Here is a 21,000-nt window from a genome sequence, read left to right on the forward strand (position 1 = left end):
ATCGGGGACCCTCCAGAAGCAAAGATTTGAGTTTAAAATGTTCGCTTCAAAAGAATATAATTCAAAGATTTGCACAAATTTTCAAGTTTTCTCTACAAGCTCATAGCGTGGCACTCTGTGCCGTGCCGCGCTATGAGCTTGTATATCTGCTTTTTGAATAGCCAAACTATACACAATAAATAATGGTTAAAGTGGTTAAACCCTATATGACTGGAGTCCCCCAGGGCTCTATATTAGGCCCCTTCCTTATTTCCCTCTGCAATAAATGTCTTATTAGCCGATATGTTCACAACGTGCCGCATTGTGACACACCTTTCTTTTTAGCTTTTTGCACTGAATGTTCACCTATTATTGGTGCATTTTGCATCATATGATGCATCATGCTGCATCATATGATGCATCATGCTGCATCATATGATGCATCATGCTGCATCATATGATGCAAAATGCATCACTAGTCATGCTGAAATACTAAAATATCTCAAAACACAGATTGAACACAAAAAATAACGATTCGATTCTGTTCAATTCAATTCTACGATGCATTGCGATGCATCACACTTTTCTATATTACTGCAAAACATGGCAAATTCTTCATCAGCCAATAAAAGCAGTCAGATATACTGAACAACATATTTTATAGATTATGGTTGCCGCATTGAATTGAATTGAATTATCAATTCGATTATTCGATTATTGATTATTATTTTTGACACCACTAGTTAAACCTTCCCCTCCCTAATTAGCATTTCACTTTCATTTTCACTTTGCATTCAACCATTGAATATGAGCTGTTGGTGAATTTCAAGTAGGGTTAAAAGCATTGGCCAAAGACTATCTGCTTTGCTAATCTCCAACTCCAGTCTCTGAAGCCAGTTTCTCAAATGTTCTGTCTGTCTTCATGTGAGCGGGTTATGGAGGCCCTCTGGGATCTGGGCTCGTAGATCCCAGCCTTTTCAATTTTCTTTATCTGTTCTTCCCAATAAATCAGACCCAGGATCGTCATCATACTGTAGATTCAACAAAGGAATGTAGTTATAGTAAATCATATGAAATGGGACTTTGTCTTACTAGTGGTTTTTATTTATTTAAATCAATGTTGAGCTACTGTAGAACCAAGTCAAAATATTATATATCATCTTTATCTATTGATTATGTGCTCTGTGAAGACTGTGATCAGGGCACCAGAAGTAGCGAATCTATTCAAAGCAGGTTCTAAAAATCACACCTTTAGTACATAACGGAACGCAAACAAAACAGATTCTTTATTAGAAACAACAACAAAAACCGAAAGTGTGGACACTCAAACAACATTTTTTCATACTATATCGGCTCGCATAACATTTTGGCCTATAACTCTTGAACCGTGGGTCAGATAATATTAAATGTTTTCCCTGGGTTCCTTGGATCATGACGACGCAACTCCTATGCCTGCCTAACTAGATTTTCCACTGCTCCTTCGTCCATGACTCACACAAATCACAACACATTATCATGTGGTTACGTCTTATTGGACATTATTCCTAGACTTTTTTGATAGTAGTAAGCTGACGAAATGTAAAGCAAGAGATGGCACTAACAACTTAAGGTCAACAATTATGTATAAATACATATTTTAAAGAAAAAATAATGCACATCCTCCGTTGTTTGGTGCTGAGCTGTACTAACTGCCAGAGCAGCATTACTAACAAACAAAAAATGGATCGCAACTCACTTTTAATAGCTCCAATATTTATTTCAGACGACAGGCAGCAGACATAAACGTTTCGACCAGTGTTTGGTCTTCTTCAGTACCAAGCTATTAAAAGAGAGTTGCAAGCCATTTTTTGTTCCTAAACACATCTTTTATACATCAATCCACAAAAAACATATTTTGAGATTATTTTCGTTATGCAATGAGGGTGAATGGAATCACTAGCACAGAGGCAACACGTAAAGGTGATCAACAATATGTGGACTGTACAATACATCACAAGGTTCTGCCAAAGTTCAACATGACTTGAAAAATAGTCTGACATATGCGTGGGCGATATGGAAAAATACAATATCACAATATTTCCCCAAGCTGTATCACGATACACAATTTTATCGCGATTCTTTTTTCACGTTGGGTTTTATGTCAAGTTACTTGACAAACTCTCTGGGTTCCTTTTGGGAGGTCTAAATTGAACTTTGCAAGTATGTAACTCTGACATTTGTATACTGTCAGAGTTAAGTGGAGACCTTAACATTTTAAAGTTTGAGAACTACTGATTTAGACCAAAATGCAGGTTTAAATTGAATTCTGCAATGAATCTCTCTATAATGATTAAACAGGATTTTTTACAAGACTCCCTCAGTTGTATCACGATATATATACGATACCTCTGAAAAGACATATCGTGGAGACATTGTATCGTCTCAACGATAATCATCACCATACCGCCCACCCCTAGTCTGACATGAACCTGGCCTAACCTGTGTCTCGTCATGATCTTGTTTCTACAGCTGTGCTCACGGTGGACAGCTCTGTAGTGGACCTGGAGACCATTGAAGCACTCTACGAAAATGTAAAATCTTGTCTTTTGTTATTAGTTTCTTATAGAGTTTGAACATATTCAATTAGCCTTCCTTGTTGTAACTCCCGACTGCTTGTGTCTCATGCAGAGAGCTCTGCCAGAGGAGCTGGAGAAGATCCAGAGACACTACAAGACGTCAGATGAAGATCAGGTCAAACTGCTGGACAAGCCTGAACAGTAAGCATCCAGCAGGTGTTACTTCACTAAACCAGAACTAATTAGTAAAGGAAAACTTATAATGCACAGTATTAGTCCATGGGCCATACAAGATGTCGCTCTCCGAAAGGTGGTAAAGATGCATTTTTGAAAAGCTCTATATCTGTAGATTATATTTTGGTATGATAACCCTTTCTGAGACACAGCTAAATTGGTGTTATCAGCCGCTAGAGTTGGTGTCCCATTAACTTTACTATACAGGAAGTATACAGGGAATGCATGAGGGCTCAAACTGGGTGTTTTTCATGATTCTGAACGCATTGCAAGCATTTGTTTTGCACGGACATTAATTGGGCTAAAACAGCCCCCACAAAACTGTGAAAAGTGATGACTCATCACTTTTCATCAATAAACCATAGTTTTGTGGGGCCATTTTTAGCCAAGGAATGTTTTTCGTGCAAAACAGATGCTTGCAATGGATTCAGAATCATGAAAAAAAAAACTAGTTTGAGCCCTCATATGCTTCTCAAAGCAGATTTTTTTTTTTGCATTTTCTTCCTGTATAGTAAAGTTAATGGGACACCAACTTTAGCAGCTGATAAGACCAATTTAGCTGTGTCTCAGAAAGGGTTATCATACCAAAATATAATCTACAGATATAGAGCTTTTCAAAAATGCATAGTAACCTTTGCCACCTTTCGGAGAGCGACATCTTGTATGGCCCATGGACTATATGCGTATGCACGGTCCCAAGAGTGTGTCTACACTGTCAGAGAAAAACGAAATCAAAACTTTAGTCACATCTGCTGTGACAGCAGAGACCTGAAGTGAAAAGTCAAGGTGTCTTTAATTATGGCAAATAAATCAATTTCATGGACAAAGAAGAGGTTTTAGAAGAAGGAGGAACGTGACAGGTTAAAGGAAGATTTGCGAGCCTGGAGACTTTGAGAGGATTGGGACATGGATTGTGTGTGTGTGTGTGTGTGTGTGTGTGTGTGTGTGTGTGTGTGTGTGTGTGTGTGTGTGTGTGTGTGTGTGTGTGTGTGTGTGTGTGGGGGGGGGGGGGGGTGTAGCTGTAGCTCAGGGTTCAGAATATGGTTCTAATACATGTGGTTTGTGCGTCGCAGGTTCCTGTACGAGCTCGCTCAGATCCCAGACTTTGCCGGCAGAGCTCACTGCATCATCTTCCAGTCCACGTTCTCTGATGGCATCGCTTCCATCCAGCGCAAGGTCCATATGGTGTCCTCAGTCTGCCAGGTAGGCAAGGTCGCATTTAGGCCTGTGCAAAAAAAATGATTTACTATATTATCGTGATGTTAATGCCGGCGATTCAATTAATCGATTTTCAAAGTTCAGAAAAAAATAAAAAATAAAATAAAAACTTTTTTTAAGGCGAAATTAACAACTTTCAGTCAGAGTAAGTACAGGTCCTAAAGGAACAGTTTTAGGTCATGAGGATGTCATGTTATGGCTAAAGCTAGCACAGTGCTGTAGGCCTGCAGCACAGCGATTTTTATTTTTATTTTTAGTTGTGTTCTGTGTTTTCTGGCATCTTGACCAGGAACATGTTGTTGTAATGTTGTACCACTGGCACTTTGGCTGAAATAAATGTCAGAAAGATTGACTGACTTTATTTGGCTGCATTGATTTGAAGTATATGATTCAACTTTTAATGTTTTATATTGTTTAGAATTGTTTTAAAATGTTTCAATATAAAAAAAGCTGTAATTTTTGGGGAAAAATCGCAATAATCGTGATTCGAATCGCAGGAAAACGCAACAATCGTGATATAATCGAATCGTCACCCTATGAATCGAAATCGAATCGAATCGGGAGGTAAGTGAATCGTCACAGGCCTAGTCGCATTAAAGGTCATCTCACAGTCTGTAATGTGTACCCTCCAGATCTGCATAGCAATGATATATCCAAATATATTTGTAGGTGAAATGACTTGTGTATAACACAAAGTTACAATCCAAAGTATACCATTATCGTGCATGCTGAAAGGCTTCAGGCCTGTTATTTTCTTTGTAATGTCTTTGATGTTTAATTTTATAGCTGAAAACAGGCACATTGGAGAATATATATCGTGTTTCTCCTTCGGCCTTTGATTAGGTTCAATCTTGGTTCTGAAATGATTGACACGTATGGCAGAGGCACTTCACCACATCTGAAATATTGTTGTTACTCACAGAAGGGCGTGTTTCTGATTTCAGACATAACAGGATTGCATGGCATTTCATTGTGTCACTCAGATTTTTTTACAGCGTTTGCAATCCATCGCTCAGACGCTCGATATTGTTGGATTGCAACAAGATGAGCTTATAATATTCTACGAGGCCTCTGAAAGTGAACACAAACTGCTCTCAACTTCTTTGCCATTTAACCCTGCATGTCGTCACTGTCGAGCAGAAACCTTGTATCTCCTTGTATCTCCACATTTCAAATTTTCGCGAAGTAAAGCCCCGCTTCATCATTCAAGGCCGTCGCACAAAAGTAGTGAAAACAGCGGATCTACAAGCACACAACGCCTCGCGGTGCAAGGTGTTGTGTGCTTGTAGATCGTCTGTTTTCAGTAGTCTAAATCCGTTTCAAAATGATAAATACAAAATGAACAGTATTTGGACATACAAGGTTTCCACCTGACGTACAACGACGATGTGTCTCCCTGCAGGTCTTGTTGCAGAACAGCAGTGTGAGGGAGGTGATGGGCTTGGTGCTGGCCCTGGGGAATCACATGAACGGAGGCAGCAGGACCAGGGGACAGGCCGACGGCTTTGGCCTGGAGATCCTGCCCAAACTCAAGGATGTCAAGAGCAGAGTAAGGGCTTGTCACGCTATAGCTTTGCAGGAGCTTTCCAAAAATAGTTTTACATTTTGGAGTGATAGTTCAGCATATGGTAATGTGGCAAGCGTTGTCATTTTTAGTTGTTGATCAATTTCGCTACCATTGCAAAGCTCCAACAGTGAGAGAGTGTGCCAGGCCAAAGATGAAAAAGAGCATGTACAGTATAGAGCTTGTATAAATAAAGGGTGTGGTGGTAAAGCCTATAAGCTGGCTTGCGACTAGAAAGTCATTAAGGTTTAATCCTTGATGAGCACAGATCATTAAAAGCTTGGAGCTAAGGAGGTGGCAGGATGATCTACCACTAGTCACTGAACAAACTCATTCGGCCGAGCTCCTAGGATAGCACCTTTAAGCCATTAATTTACTAATTAATGTGCTAAATGAAAGTGCTGTATGAAAAGAAAAAGTAATACATTTGTTTGCATGTTTACGCTATTGCTTCTCTGTCAATTTACTTACAGCAACTACACTATCATTTATCCCTTTGTTTTCCCTTTCCTAAAGATATTTGATTTACATAAATTGTATTAATATTTAACGAATAATGAACCATTTTATTAATGTATACTTATACTTACATTTATACTTGCATGCCGGTGTCGCACACTGAAAATAGCAGCGCTGTTATGAGCTTGTAGATCTTCTATTTCCGGTGCATGACACTGCGCACAAGAAAGTATATCAAGTCCTTAACAGTCAATATATCCTTATTAATATATCATTTCAACCATTGGTTGACATACAGTGTATTAAGTGTATAAAGTGATGCTCTTTTATTTTCTAGGACAATCGTATCAGTCTGGTGGACTATGTGGTGTCGTACTATTTACGCAACGTGGACGAGGTAAGGAAAATACGAAAATGCATGGTCTGTTATAGACGTCGTCAGTGGTTGTACAGTAATGCTTGATGAATAGTACTGCTCCAATGTGACGCCGCCGGCGTTATCTACCAGTAGTTTTTTGTTGTTGTGATGTCATGATGATTTGTGTATACTAGGCCCTGTCGAAAACTGCCGAACTCACCGATGCCAGTCTGTTTTAGAGCATTTGCCAAGCTTATCATAGATTGTCTATTGTCATGTTCACCCCAGGTTCATACATGTGGTTATTATTACTAGTAAAACGCCTCAGGGCGACATGCGACCTCACGAGGTCGCGCCAATTCTTGGCCATCTGGCCAGTGATCCATATATGGAGACCCTTGCATGATAGTCAACAATGTTATGTCAAAAAAAACATGTCCATATATGGGTATTACCAAATATGGGCATTCCCAGATTTGTCCTTAATGTTGATGACATTAGGACAGGGACCTCCATATATGGGCATAAAACGTATGTTAATTAGTAAAGCCAAGCAGGGCCTTGGCAAGTTAGGGCCTGGCTTTGATGCCTGGGGATCTCCATATATGGGCATAAGGGGGTACCCTAACAGGGCATCATCTGGGAATGCCCATACTGTATATATTATTATTATGTTTAAGTCTGATGTTTAGTTGAGGTGACTGTGCTTGGATGTCACCAGAGTGCAGGAACAGAGGACTGTAAGTTCCCGCTGCCCGAGCCTCACGACGTCTCCCTGGCGGCACACGTCAAATTTGATGACCTCAACAGAGACCTGAGACAGCTTGGACGAGACCTGACAGGTACCGTGTCACGAACCAAGCAACACAGCACTTTATTGTTTGGTCTTTTTATCTTTTCCTACAGGGAGGAATGAATACCAACAGCCCCCAGTTCAGCTCAGTATTAGTCGGCCCGCCGCCGCCCAAACATTCCCAGAGACATAATAGCTCGACATAATATTCACTTTGAACAGTCAGACAGCAATGCTTTAACCCATTTAGGGCTAGAATTATTGAATGCTTTAACCAGTGATGAATAGCAGATATACAAGCTCACAGCGCGGCACCGAGTGCCGCGCTGCGAGCTTGTAGATCTGCTATTTTTGAAAAAGTCGTGAAAGTGTGTGCAAATCTTTGAATATAATGTATTTTCAAAGCGAACGATTGTAACTCAAATTTTGCTTCTGGGTGGTCCCTGGAACTAAATGTTTTGAGACGCGGGTCCGTGGCCAAACACATATCATGTTGGGGGTCCTTCACATGAAAGAGTTTGAGAACCACTGACACAGTAGTCTCTCAAGAACAGACTAACTGAGCTCCAGTTAAGTGAAAAGGACCTTTTCTTTGACGATGGCTGGCCAGATTGCTGACATAGAAACATAGGTTTTTCAAAAAACCTTAGAAGGATTCAAAAGACATTTATAGAATCGGGTCAAAATTCAAATTTTCACGACTTAAAAAAAAAATAGCAGATCTACAAGCTCGCAGCGCGGCACTCGGTGCCGCGCTGTGAGCTTGTATATCTGCTATTTTTCAATAGTTGAAGCATAAAATAATGATACTCAATAATGTGTACCCGTTCTGAATGCCTTAACATCCATGTGACTTGTTGACCGGAATAGACTGGCCTTGTGGTCATTTTGTTGTGTGTATTTGTTTGAAAACCTCAGCCAGCCCATGTAACTCTATCACTGTGATTTTGTGTTACTCTCGAGAGTTCCCACAGACCAAACCTCGGGCCCTGTCTGGCATCGTTTTTCTTCAGACCCCCACTCCTCCACACACGCACGCACACACACGCACACACACACACCCACACACACACACACACACACACACACACACACACACACACACACACACACACACACACACACACACACACACACACACACACACACACACACACACACACACACACACACACACACACACACACACACACACACACACACACACACACACACCCCTGGTTGGTTTCCCATCACTGGCCCCATCCATTGAGTAACTGTTTATACTTAGGTTCAGGGCCCGCGTCTTTTGACCAAAACTCAAGTCGGCTAAAGCCCAGAACAAAAGATTTCCTCTCCCCTCTCTTATCCCTCTCCGTTGCTCTCATCTCTCTCTCTCTCTCTAAGTGTGCCCATATGACGCCATTCAGCATGCCAGTCAGTTTACCCAGTCAACGGTCATGCTGAGGACATTATCCCTCGCTCTCTCCTTCTGCCTCTAGTTGTGTACGTGTGTGTACGTGTGTGTGTGTGCGCAGGTTTGACAGCAGGCAGCCAGCCATCACAGATGCATGTGTTTCATAGCATACTGTACACATGCACACAGGGGCGTCACAAGGGGGGGGGGGGGGACTGAGTTACTAGGGCCCAAGGTGGAGGGGCCTTAATTATTTTATACTTTAGCTATTGAAAAATAGCAGATATACAAGCTCACAGCGAGCTTGTAGATCTGCTATTCTTGAAAAGTCGTGAAAATGTGCGCAAATCTTTGAATATATGTATTTTTAAGCAGACATTTGAACTAAATATTTTGAGATGGGGGGTCCGTGGCCAAATACATATCATTTTGGGGGTCCTTCACATGAAAAGGTTCGAGCACCACTGACATGGAAACATTTTTTTCAAAAAACCGTAGAAGGATCTGAAATATTCAAAAACATGCACAACTTTTGACGATTTTTCAAAAGTAGCAGATCTACAAGCTCGCAGCGCAGCACTTGGTGCCGCGCTGTGAGCTTGTATATCTGCTATTTTTCAATAGTTAGAGTACCCAGGGCCCAGAATTTAGTGTGACACCCCTGCATGCACATGTGCTTCTTTGCATGTGTGTGTGCCTGGCTACTGTTGATACTGGCCTGCGTGGCGCCTTTTAAGATCCAGCTTCTAATCCTGCTCATCATATCTCTGTTCATTGTGCATCCTGTAGGTTGCCTTTGTGTCCCCTGTCGCCCTCGTCTTATGTAATCTCTAGGGAGGCTCTCCTATCTCTGTTTGGGCCGATGCGGAGATGCACAGATTGGCAGCACCCTCTGTGGTGTCATCTGGGCTCCCGTGTGGCCCCCAGATGTTTGCCTCAGATTACTTTCTCTTCCTCTCAACACAGCCTTGTCTTATCGGCCCATCTACCCAAACCAACCGTTGCGATCTGGATCGCCCAGCGCAGGTTGCTTTTGTCTCGCCCTGTTTGCGCCCTCAGCTCACTGATGTGGCGGGTTGAATATTGCTCTTCTTTGGATGCTTACTTGGTGTCACAAGCAGGGAATGAAAATATATATGAATATGTGAAATACAACTGACTGATTCTATGTAAACCATACTATATGGACAGTTTGTTCTGCATGTCACTATGATGGAAAGCGTCTTCAGCCTCACAAAAACCTTATCTGAGGACACCTACAGTCCACAGATTTGGAGTTGGCATCTGCCAATGACCTGGTCTGTTCAGTTATCAATACCCTAGGCCTAGAGTATTGCGCTTGTCGTATTAGTATTATTCATTATTGTTTGTTGCCCCCACTCTAAAAAAGCTAGCCTCCCCATTGCCAAGTCTCTGGAGCCGTCGCTGGTTATACGGTCTGCTTATATTGAAGTCAATACATTTGATATGAGCTGAGGTTTGAAGAACTAAATATTGTTCCCTCTGCACTTTACTTTTTACCCTGTTTTTTAAATTGTATTGCGTCCATGCATGCTGCTCACTCTGATTTCGCACTTGTCACTCTGGATAAGAGCGTTTGTAAATTGTAGACTGGACTGGCCTGGACTGACTTTAGTGTTAACTGGACTTTGCCAGATATTTCCAATAACTATTATTACACGTCTGATTGACCATGTTGGAGAAGGTGACCGATCAAAGAAAATAGAATACCCTCTCCAAAAATGTAATCAGCTGCTATTTAATTGTCAGATATTATGCAACGGCTTCAACACCATGAAGCCAAGAAGCTGCTGTAACACTGAATTCTCTTCATCAGTAAAGCTCTGTTTATGTGAGAGTTTATGGCCCTCTTCAGTCTGAAATAAGCAAACTCTTGTAGGACACAAAAGACAGCGGGTGGGGGGGGGGGGGGGGGGGTTACACGTTTACACAAATCCCCAATGAAAACAGTATTCTTTTGTAATCTTATCTGGGAGATGTTGACTGAGCGTGTGGGTGGGGGGTGGGGGGTGGGGGGGGGGGGTCGGTGGGGGGGGGGGGGGGGGGGGGGGCTGCTCCCACCGCAGCCACTATTATGACTGACTCAGGAGACTGGCTCCTGTGATCCACTGATTGGACGACGAACAGAGAGGCGGGAGGGGGGGGCCGTGGGGGGGCATAAAGCCACATGCAGCCAGGGAGAGGAGGTGGGTTAGAGTGGGCTTGGCTGCCGCCATCTCTAAGGTGAATCTGAATAAATTATCTCTGAAGGGGAAACCACGTTGATAACCTCCTCCAACTCTCTGGGACAGAAATGGAGTTGAGACAATCCGGCCTCTCTCCCTAGTCTCGCGTGGCCAGACTGTTGCCTCTGCGATTTGGGCAAATGCTCCCGGCATACAGTCTGGCAAACGGAAGAAGAAACGATGAGTGCGAGATAGAGCGGATGTGACGCAACCGCTCCCTTGGTGCAGTAACAATAACATGTCCTACTAGAAGCGTTAAGTCTCCTTTCAACATTTCTGGGGGCTTTATTTCGTCTTTCTCTGGTGTTATTGGTGTTACTTCCATGATGTTTTAAAACGTTTTTCTTAAACTATACACCCATAACAAGAATTGGCCGCTCGAATGACTTTGTCTGAGCTATTGTGTTTCTGTTATGTTTCCAATGGGACTACAGTTCCGTGCAGCAGTGGCTACTTCCCATACTCGCCGTTCGGGAGCTGCCGTTCCAGATTTTATATAGCATTCGGAGATTGTGGAATAGTTGTCTGGCTACGCGAGACTACTCTCTCCCTGACTCTCTGTCTCTTCCCTGACTCTCTCCATTTTGCTTTGCCTCCATCTCAGCTCAGGGTTAAATAAATTATGAGTGCACTTTGCTTCCTAAATTGCAACTTGTGAAAAACAAAGCATATGGGGGACTGCCCATAAGTCCAAAATCTCATTTTCTAATAAAACGTAAGAGTTCAAGGTTTTTATCGTCAGATTCACTTACACCGACAAACAGGATTTGACCCCAGGTCTCTCGCACTCCCACTGACCTAAGATGAAACATACGCTTGGGCAGGGGAGGTGGTGCAGGGGAGGTGGTGCAGGGGAGGTGGTGCAGGGGAGGTGGTGCAGGGGAGGCGGTGCAGGGGAGGCGGTGCAGGGGAGGTGGTGCAGGGGAGGTGGTGCGCTTTGAGCTTCAGGCAATTCCACTTGTCAACAGCGGTCCTACCCGACCACAGGGCCTACATATCTCAATAGAAGTGGAGAGACAACCTCACTACTGCAGATGTGTGTTATATTGTATTTAATTACTCCATCTAGTTTCAAACGCTTATCGTGTCATGACACCAAACCCATGCCTAAACTTAACCATACTAATGGTGCCTAACCTGAGCCAGTTACTATAACCATGTGATCGCTCCAGTGCTGTGTTCTACCTGTAACGCACGTATACGGAAATAAAAATATGCACTGCCCTCGTGAACCTTTCAAAGTAACGTATATGATAGGCATTATGCACTGGCGTCTGCCCAGGCCACACAAATAGCTGCGGATCATAGATTATAGTATGAACTCAAAACAAGTCTAGAACACATCACTGGATTGCTCCCATCAAACCAAGTGGCATAAATGATTGACTGTCTGACAGATGAATATCTAATACCTGTCAGGTTTCCTTTAAACCTCCTGAATTTAATGTGGATCCGATATATGCATCATGTACTTCTGTTTCATGTAATTTATTTTTAAGTCAGACTTTGATACCATGATGTTTTTCATATACAGTAGTTCATTAAATCCCTATTGTAAAAAGTATTTTTATATTATTTCCAAAATGTCTCATTTAATTAAGTATGGTGTAAATGGTTAATCCGTATCTGACTGACTGGAGAATTCAATATATGTCTCTCTACCTGATTCCCCAGTGTGTGAGAAAGGCGTGAGGGATGTGTGCTCGAACTCCCTGGAGGAGCACCTGCAGCCATTTAAGGACAAGATGGAAGCTTTCATCCTCAGTGGTCAGTATACTTTTACTTTTTGCTATACTTTCCAAATGTTATCATTTGAAAACATCAAGTTATGATGATCTGTAAAGAACACGTGTGGCGTGGAGGTCGGTCTTTATGAGGTCAGTCTGTGACATCAGTCACCTACAGGAATCAGTTACATACTGTATCACCCCAAATTTGGACAAAGTTTCAGTATGATCAGACTGAGGCCCATTGACTTCCATTATAAGATATAAGTTATACATTTAAAAAAGTATAAAACATAATAATGTGAAAATGTGCAGGTGCTTCTGTGGCCTACTGGACAAGAAATCTTGCGATGATCGGTCCACTGTCCACACACAGGCAGGCAGGCAGGCAGGCAGGCAGGCAGGCAGGCAGGCAGGCAGGCAGACAGACAGACAGACAGGCAGGCAGGCAGGCAGGCAGGCAGGCAGGCAGGCAGGCAGGCAGGCAGACAGACAGACAGGCAGGCAGGCAGACAGACAGACAGACAGACAGACAGACAGACAGACAGACAGACAGACAGACAGACAGACAGTCTTCTAGGCTCTGAGGAGATAAAAATAGTAAAAACGAGTCGGTTTTGAGCTGCTTCTAAGCCCACTTTAAATGTGTGTACCTTCTGCCTGACTGAAAAGACAATAAGACATTCACCCTTTGCTTTTCCATTTCTCTCTCCAAAACTCCTACTCCTTCCATAATTAGTCTGTTGTCTCTAGGATTCAGATTAAAGCTACAGCATACATCCTGTTACCACGGCACACATCTCTGTGCCTGTCTGTATTTGATGGAGTGAGTTTGATATCCCCATCTGTGAGGGAGATAAATGTTGGCGGGTGGTGGGTGCACAGCCAAGGCTAGACACACAGATAGGGATCAGGTAGATTTGGCAGTGACTGAAAGACTCCTGTCTGTCGGCTCAGTCTCTTTGCCCCACTTAAAAAAAATATGCATCTTAACATTTCATGCTGAATTCAGACTAACTGACTCACCACTCTTTTCTGGGGGGAATAGTTGCCAAAAATAGCAGATCTCCAAGCTCACGACTCACGAGTCAGAGTCACGACACATTGTGAGCTTGTACTGTAGATCAGCTAATTTTGGCAAAGATATTTAGTGTAGCCCATTAAAATACGATCAACAAAGTATAGGGCCCATAAGAATAATCAAATAAGTCTAGGATTTACATGGTTAAAATAAGTGAAAACAATTTATTTCTGTTAGAGTAATGTCATTTTACTTTTTTCAAATAGATTGTTTCTTTAGATAAATGTGTCCATATCTGAAAGTAAGGTAGGGCCGTCCACTCATTTCTAGAAAGTGCCACTTAATGTACGAATATTTGGACAACAAAATGGAGTTGCATTTCAAGGAAGATTAAAATAATAGTTAAGATGGACCTCTTCCTGTGAATGAAATTGAAACCCACTGCATTACAGACAGACAGAGACAGAAACTAGTGTGTGTCTGTTATTTTGTGATAAAGGCAAAGCAGTTTGCAAGTAGTATCAAGAATGGCCCCATTGTTCGATAATTGACCATGAAATTGCTGTTTTGAAGAGGCCAAATGGTTGTCTGGCTCCATTTGACAGAGTCATCATAATACAACGTTCTTAGTGAGTGGCTATCAATATGGATATCAATAGATTCCATACTGTAGTATATGTAGACTGTAGAAAATGGGGATTATGACTATTTCAATTTAATCTCTCTCATCGTTGACTGAGTTTACCCGTTATTGAATCATCTTGTCTTTTTCTTTGCAGCACGGAAGGAACACTCTGAAACCTCCTATCTGTTGGCGACGGCACAGAAAGGGTTTGAGAATAAAACCATATTGTCCTTTGTATGTCTCCTCATGTCTCAAGACACAGATTTTGCGCAAACAACGTCTGACAAAACAATGGGATGTGACCCACTAATGTCACCCTCTACCAAAGTCAGTTGGACATTGCAGAAAACACATTTTGTGTCAATGTGCACTGAAGAAAGGAGGACGTTCTTTGCTTTCTAATGATGCATTGCCAACATCGTTTATTGTCCCCCACATTTTCACGGAGATGCCCAGCTCAAATTACATATTATCCACTATTCACCAACACTGTCTTCTTGAGAAACACCCGTGTAACATCCAAACCAGCGATGTTCGTGTTTTAACATGCCGTTTCGCTCTCAAGAAAATCTCTCAATTATCTTTGTTACAAGCTTACAAAAGTATTCCGAATAAGTCTCGTCTTCGTGGGGAAGGCTGAGCAGAAAATCCCAAACAAACAAAGCATAATGTGAGTGTGTCCTCTAGCATTCTGAATATGGGGAACAAAATGATAAAAGCCAAGTTTTATTGCAATCCAACAACATCCTCAAACAGCCAACAACCCAAATGTAGACACAAATGACGTTAAGCATCGTTCAACTGGTTTTGTACGTAAAACAATATATATAAATGACTATTGTGCCTTCTTACATACAGTATATTATATAAATATTGTTGTGGAGTGGTGGGGTCGATACTTGATGATTGTTCAAAATATGCTAGTGGTCCAGAGTTTAAAAAGCCATTTAGACCTGAGCGCGAATCTGTGTCATGTGATTTGAACCGCTTTAACCATTATGTTATGCTTTATCTATTGAAAAATAGCATACAAGCTCACAGCGCGGCACAGAGTGCCACACTGCAAGCTTGTAGATCTGCTATTTTTTTTAAATAGTGAACATTTGTGAAAGTCTTTAAATATTTTGACCCGATTCTCTAAGTGTCTTCTAAATCCCTCTAAGGTTTTCTGAAAAACGCATGTTTCTACGTCAATGGAGCTCAAACCTTTTCATGGGAAGGATCCCCAAAATGATATGTATTTGGCCACAGACCCCCCATCTCAAAATATTTCGTTCCAGGGACCCCCAGAAGCAAAATTTGAGTTACAAATGTTCGCTTAAGAAATACATAATATTCAAAGATTTGCACACACTTTCACGACTTTTCAAAAATAGCAGATCTACAAGCTCGCAGCGTGTGCCGCACTGTGAGCTTGTATATCTGCTATTTTTCAATAGTTAAAGCATTAAATGATTCTAGGCCTAAATGGGTTGAGAACCACTGGATTAGAGAGACTGGCTCAACAGAAATACACCAATATCCATATTTAGATATTCATGTCATAATTTTCCTCTTGTTCTTTTGGGGCAGCTTTCAGGATCTGGTGCACTACTTTGGTCTGGAGCCCAAAGCAGGAGAGAAAGAGGTGGCCACTGGTCACTTCTTCGTGTTCTGGTACGAGTTCTGTGCCGACTTTAAGACCAGGTGGAAGAGGGAAAACCAAATCATCTATAAAGAAAGGTGTGTGTGTGTGTGTGTGTGTGTGTGTGTGTGTGTGTGTGTGTGTGTGTGTGTGTGTGTGTGTGTGTGTGTGTGTGTGTGTGTGTGTGTGTGTGTGTGTGTGCGCGCGTGCGTGCGTGTGCGTGTGTGCACCAGGTCTGAAAGTGGTCCAGGGCTGAAACCATCAATTATCTTCTTAGCAATTATTCTATCGACAACTCTTTGAGAAGTGCGTTTATTTGTATTCTTTAAAATTATATACAGTATAGCCTACTGTATATCATAGAATCATTGTACAACGGTGTCACGCAAAATAGTGAAAATAAATAGGCAATCTACAAGCTCACAACGCAGCGCATCATGAGCTTGTAAATAACCTTTTTTAATTGATTCAACTGATTAAATTATCTGTTGTACCCCTACGTTTGCCAAGGGGTTTTCCTTTTGAATCAGATACTACACTGTTGCTCTGGTTTGACATTTCTTTTAAATCTATTAAATGATCACTATCATGCTTGCCATTTTTCTGCAGACTGAAAGAGGCCCAGCTCTCAGTAAAGAGAATCACAGAGGACAGGAAGATAGAGACCAGAAAGATCCATGCAGACAGCCTGGTAAGAGCACTGTTTCACAAACTTTTATGGGCCACGACTTGAGTAAAACGTTTCTCTTTACAAAAAAGAAATATATATGAGAGAATTTCATACATTTTCAAACAAAGAAACAAACACATAAAAAATGCCATAAATAAAATATAATAATATCTCAACTTTCAACGCGGTGCGAAGCTCTCTAGCTCTCTAGATCTGCTATTTTCACTAGTTTGGGTCCTGGGCGAATGTGTAATTTCTCTTTTGGGTCACAGGCTAAAAACTAAGTTTGGGAACCACTGGGTATGAGCATCTCAAACGCTGCAATCTGCAACTTATGTATAAGAGACCAAACTTCTTCTGTTCAGCTAAGATGCAATTCCATGAGCTTCAGGCAATACTACTTGTCAAAGAGCAAACATAGCAGATAGCCTATTTTCTGCAAAAAGATGTGTAGAGGCAAATAAGAAAGGGGAAAAACACCCAATGGAGGTAGACTATGTACGATACACATTGGATAACATCATGTTTTATTCATTCAGTTAAGTGCTAGTCCTTCTACGGCATTTATCATTTATATTCTCTCTCTCTTTTTGCCAAAAGGATAGCCTATCTGCTATTATTGCATAATTCTTTTGCCTATTACGCCCCGAAATGGGGATGCTAGGGTTCAAGTGGTTTAACTAGATCAATACTGGTGTTTGGTGAGGCCTTCTGTATAAGTATACAGTATGTGGCTATGCATGGTCATTCTCCACATCAATGTCTGTGTACTGTATTGATGCTGTACTTATATTTTCTTCATGCTTAATTACTTATTGTTCCTTTGCACATTGTTATAACCTTCGACCTTACTTGTTCTATACCTTGTTTTTATTTTAAGCCTATATGTTGTACATCGTCACTACAGTCTGTTGGAGTTCACTGTGCAGTTTGAGCATGTGATGAATTATAAAACCTCTTGAATCTTGAAACTCTGACAGCCTAGAAACAAATGTAAACTTTTACATTCTGATTTTGCAGTGCACTTGAACAGTCCCAGTTCACGTTTTTTCTTTAAAAAAAAAGAAAAAGAAAAAACATGTACAAAAGTGCTACTCAATAAATCATGAGTAGGCCCTACTCACAAAATCAAGAAGCACTGTTAATCTATATTATTTATCATAAAACACTAAATGTTATTATAGGCTATGTCTTAATTCAGTGGAAAGTTATTGTATAGGCCTACTGATGTTTTGTCATCACCCTAACCGTGCACCTGTACTTGCCTCCTAACAGAAACAGAGACTGCGGCAGAAACAGGCCAGTGTCTCCGCTAATCGAGACAGAAGATCTAATAAAGAGAGGAGAGCTCAAGTGACAGACGTTTTCTCTACGGATGATGATCAGGATGCGATCAAGTCCCTGTCACTCTCAACTGAATATGGACCATGATGATCAGGATGCGATCAAGTCCCTGTCACTCTCAACTGAATATGGACCATGAATGATGCCTTGTTAACACCAGGAGAATTGGACTGTTAAAGCACTTCTGTGTCCCTCAGATGTGTTCATTATCTTAAGCCAGGGGTGCCCACACTTTTTTGACTTGAGATCTACTTTAAAAATGACCAGCTCAACATGATCTACCCACCCAAAACAATGTAGTGGGCTTCTTTGGAATAACGGCACCGGCATTGCATTTAAGACAAACTCACTTAAATAGTAGGGATAAAATAGTGAAATAGTATGGAGAAAAGTCTTCATCCCATTCTGTATGGAAGTGGTAGGTATTCAGGTTCTTTGTAATGCTACTGACTCTTGAAAACAAAGCATTGCTTTTGGGGTTTGTCAACTTTAAAAGCCATGAAGGGAGCTGACAGGCCCTTCTTGACCTTAATTCAAGCGACAGATACCAAACATTTTTGTTATATAAAAGATTTTTGTTATAATTATTTTTGTTTATATTTGAATTATATTGTTAGGGACATGTCATGTGATCTACCTGCACAGCCTTTGTGATCTACTGGTAGATCACGATCTACCTTTTGGGCACCCCTGTCTTAAGCCTATAGCTTCTTTGGAACAATATTGTTCATTAGCACTTTCGGTCAACTCTGTATCTTGTACTTAAACACATAGAAAACTATTTGATTTAAAATATCTAAAACGATTTTGTATGGGATATCTAGTCTTGAATAACTCTAGTATGATGTGTATTGGCACTTTGTCTTTTAAAATCTTATAACTTCTGTTTTTTTTAATATGTTTTCATTTGTTAAGTCACTTGTCAAGACTCAAGAGGAATACAATTGAATAGGTAAAAACAAAGCGTTTATTCATAAGATATTTTACACTTTATATTAAACAAATTATATAATGTCATAACGTGAAGTGACAGACAGTGCAGGTTGCTATACAACAATAAAAACACCTTATATATCCCACACAGTGGAAACTGTACAACCATCCAGCAGTCATTTGAAAGTGTTTACTCAATCCTCATACAAATTCATAACAGTTTTGTAGGCTACTCCTTGCACTTATTTCCACGGTCATCATGAGGATATTATAACCCAAAACTTTGTGCACAAATAACTCAATGTACAAATAGCTCACCCCAGTCACCAGTGAGCCTTGCAGGGGTGTCAATTGGGTATGGCAGGGGAATGCAGCTGCCATACCCTGGGTCCAGGGGGGGGAAATAAAAGTTACTTTTACATATGAATCCATGAATGTCTCTTTGTGTATCTGTGATGGTTATTATGTTGTTAAATTACAGTAAATTAACTACAAATGCAAAATTTTACAAAATGGTATAATTATATTCTCCACACTTTTTTTCTCCCCATCTTGACAAAATGGTATATTCCCAGGTTCTGTAGGTCAGCTGCACAGGTGCAATTCATTATTGTTAACTGTGGCACGTTTACTAAACATGCTAAGTTTAGCTGCACTTAAACAACAATTCCAGGCTGCCATATCCAGCCCAAGAAACCATAGAAACCTGTGTAAAAAACTGACAAAAGTCTTTTTTCCAGACATTGTGAAAATAGCAGATCTACATGTGAGCATGTAGATCTGCTATTTTCACAATAGAACCGTGTTATACAAAATGTAATGCCTCTTTTCCATGAGGACTCCCATCTTTGCCATACCCTAGCTTTTGCTGAACTGACGCCACTGGAGCCTTGACCCTAGTCCTATAAGTTGCTATAACAACTGATCAGGCTAGTAGGTCCAACCAATGTCCAAGTATCCTTCTCTAGGTAGCCTGCTGCTTTTCCCGATAATTGCACGCATTCATTGTCTCTCGTTTTCTCTCTTTCTTATGATATAAATGCTATTATTGCGTGTCTCCAGTTCGCTACGGAGGATCTAATCCATATCTATCGTTGTGCAGCGACACTGCTTGACGCGCTGGACCCGTTTCTTCCTGGTGCTCGGCGTCTGCCCGGGGCAGATGAGGGTGTAGGTGACGGTGGTGAAGGTCTTGGGCTTGCAGGTGGAACAGGACTGGAAGGCGCTGTCCTCCTGGTAGATGTGCCGCGGGATGTAGAAGGAGTTGCACTGGCCGTAGCAGAAGCGGTTGATGATGGTGCGGCTCAGGCATCCCTCCTCGTAGATGGTCTGCTTGAGCGGCTGCGTCTTGCACCAGTCCAGCTTCAAGTAGCGGCGCTCCGTCACATGGAGCGCTTCTTGGCTGGACTCGAGCACCTCCTCGGCGGTCGTGACGGAGCCCATTCCTCCGCGGGACATCATTAATCCTGTGATCGGCGTCTGTTGTTGTGGCGACCTCTCGGATTGGTTCGGGTTGTATTTGTACGGATGTGGAAATGCGCCTTGGAACGTCCCGATGGCTGTGCTGCTTTCCAGCGCGCAGAGAAGCAGTCCCAAAACTGCTGCTGCGGTGAACATCGGCAATGTCTTCATGCTTTAAGTTGAAGGGGGGGAAAGAAACATAGAATTCTGGTCAACAGGCTGATGATGGACAGCATCAGCATTTTATGCAGTTTAACTATAATTATACATTGTTTTATACACATATTAATAAAGGCCATTCACTCTGAGCACTATAACTAACTATAAAACATACATTTCTAATCGTTTTAAGTCAAGTGGATGGCAGTGTTCACACTAACAATAAAATAATAGTAATACAATGGTGAAACTGAAAGATAGTTTAAGTTATCTTTATAGTTATCGTGCCCGGTGGGAATTGGCGCTTTACGCATTTTACGCAACATCATTTAATACTAATATCCAATGTATTGTAGTTATTTGTAGATGTTTACGGCTAAATTAACTCACCTTTTTTTGTATCCCAAGTTCCCAACTCGCCACGAGAATGTAATGTGATCCAGGCAGGCAAGTCCGTCTCTGATGGAATATTTAGAGCAGTTGCAGTGTTCCACCTTCCTCTCCAATGGCTTTATGAATGTCATAGTGAGAGCTTTTCTAAACTATTGTTTCAACTTCTGAACACGCCCCCTCAAACCCTCATGCTCATTTTGTCTGATTGATAGAACAAAAAAACACCACTCATTGTCAATGC

The 21,000-nt window shown here is 41.5% G+C and overlaps 2 protein-coding genes across 2 annotated transcripts in view; one reads left to right on the top strand and one right to left on the bottom strand.

The window, feature by feature from the left end:
- fmn1 (formin 1) overlaps positions 1-17,900 on the top strand; it is a gene marked incomplete at both ends in the record, with an annotated part of 35,767 nt that extends 17,867 nt beyond the window's left edge. The window contains 11 exons of the mRNA XM_080745086.1: positions 2,488-2,549; positions 2,647-2,735; positions 3,842-3,971; positions 5,389-5,535; positions 6,347-6,406; positions 7,089-7,209; positions 12,477-12,569; positions 14,330-14,381; positions 15,748-15,897; positions 16,409-16,490; positions 17,745-17,900. Coding sequence (XP_080601212.1) covers positions 2,488-2,549; positions 2,647-2,735; positions 3,842-3,971; positions 5,389-5,535; positions 6,347-6,406; positions 7,089-7,209; positions 12,477-12,569; positions 14,330-14,381; positions 15,748-15,897; positions 16,409-16,490; positions 17,745-17,900 — 1,142 coding nt within the window. The remainder of the gene's footprint in view (positions 1-2,487; positions 2,550-2,646; positions 2,736-3,841; positions 3,972-5,388; positions 5,536-6,346; positions 6,407-7,088; positions 7,210-12,476; positions 12,570-14,329; positions 14,382-15,747; positions 15,898-16,408; positions 16,491-17,744) is intronic.
- Positions 17,901-19,823: 1,923 nt separating this feature from the next.
- grem1a (gremlin 1a, DAN family BMP antagonist) lies at positions 19,824-20,378 on the bottom strand (the record flags this gene model as incomplete). The annotated part of the gene is made up of 1 exon (XM_080745087.1): positions 19,824-20,378. The coding sequence occupies one exon, from the start codon at positions 20,376-20,378 to the stop codon at positions 19,824-19,826; it is 555 nt and encodes a 184-aa protein (XP_080601213.1).
- Positions 20,379-21,000: the final 622 nt, after the last annotated feature.

This window comes from Nannobrachium achirus, assembly GCF_963921795.1.
Source record: "Nannobrachium achirus genome assembly, chromosome: 16".
NCBI classification, from domain to species: Eukaryota; Metazoa; Chordata; class Actinopteri; order Myctophiformes; family Myctophidae; genus Nannobrachium; species Nannobrachium achirus.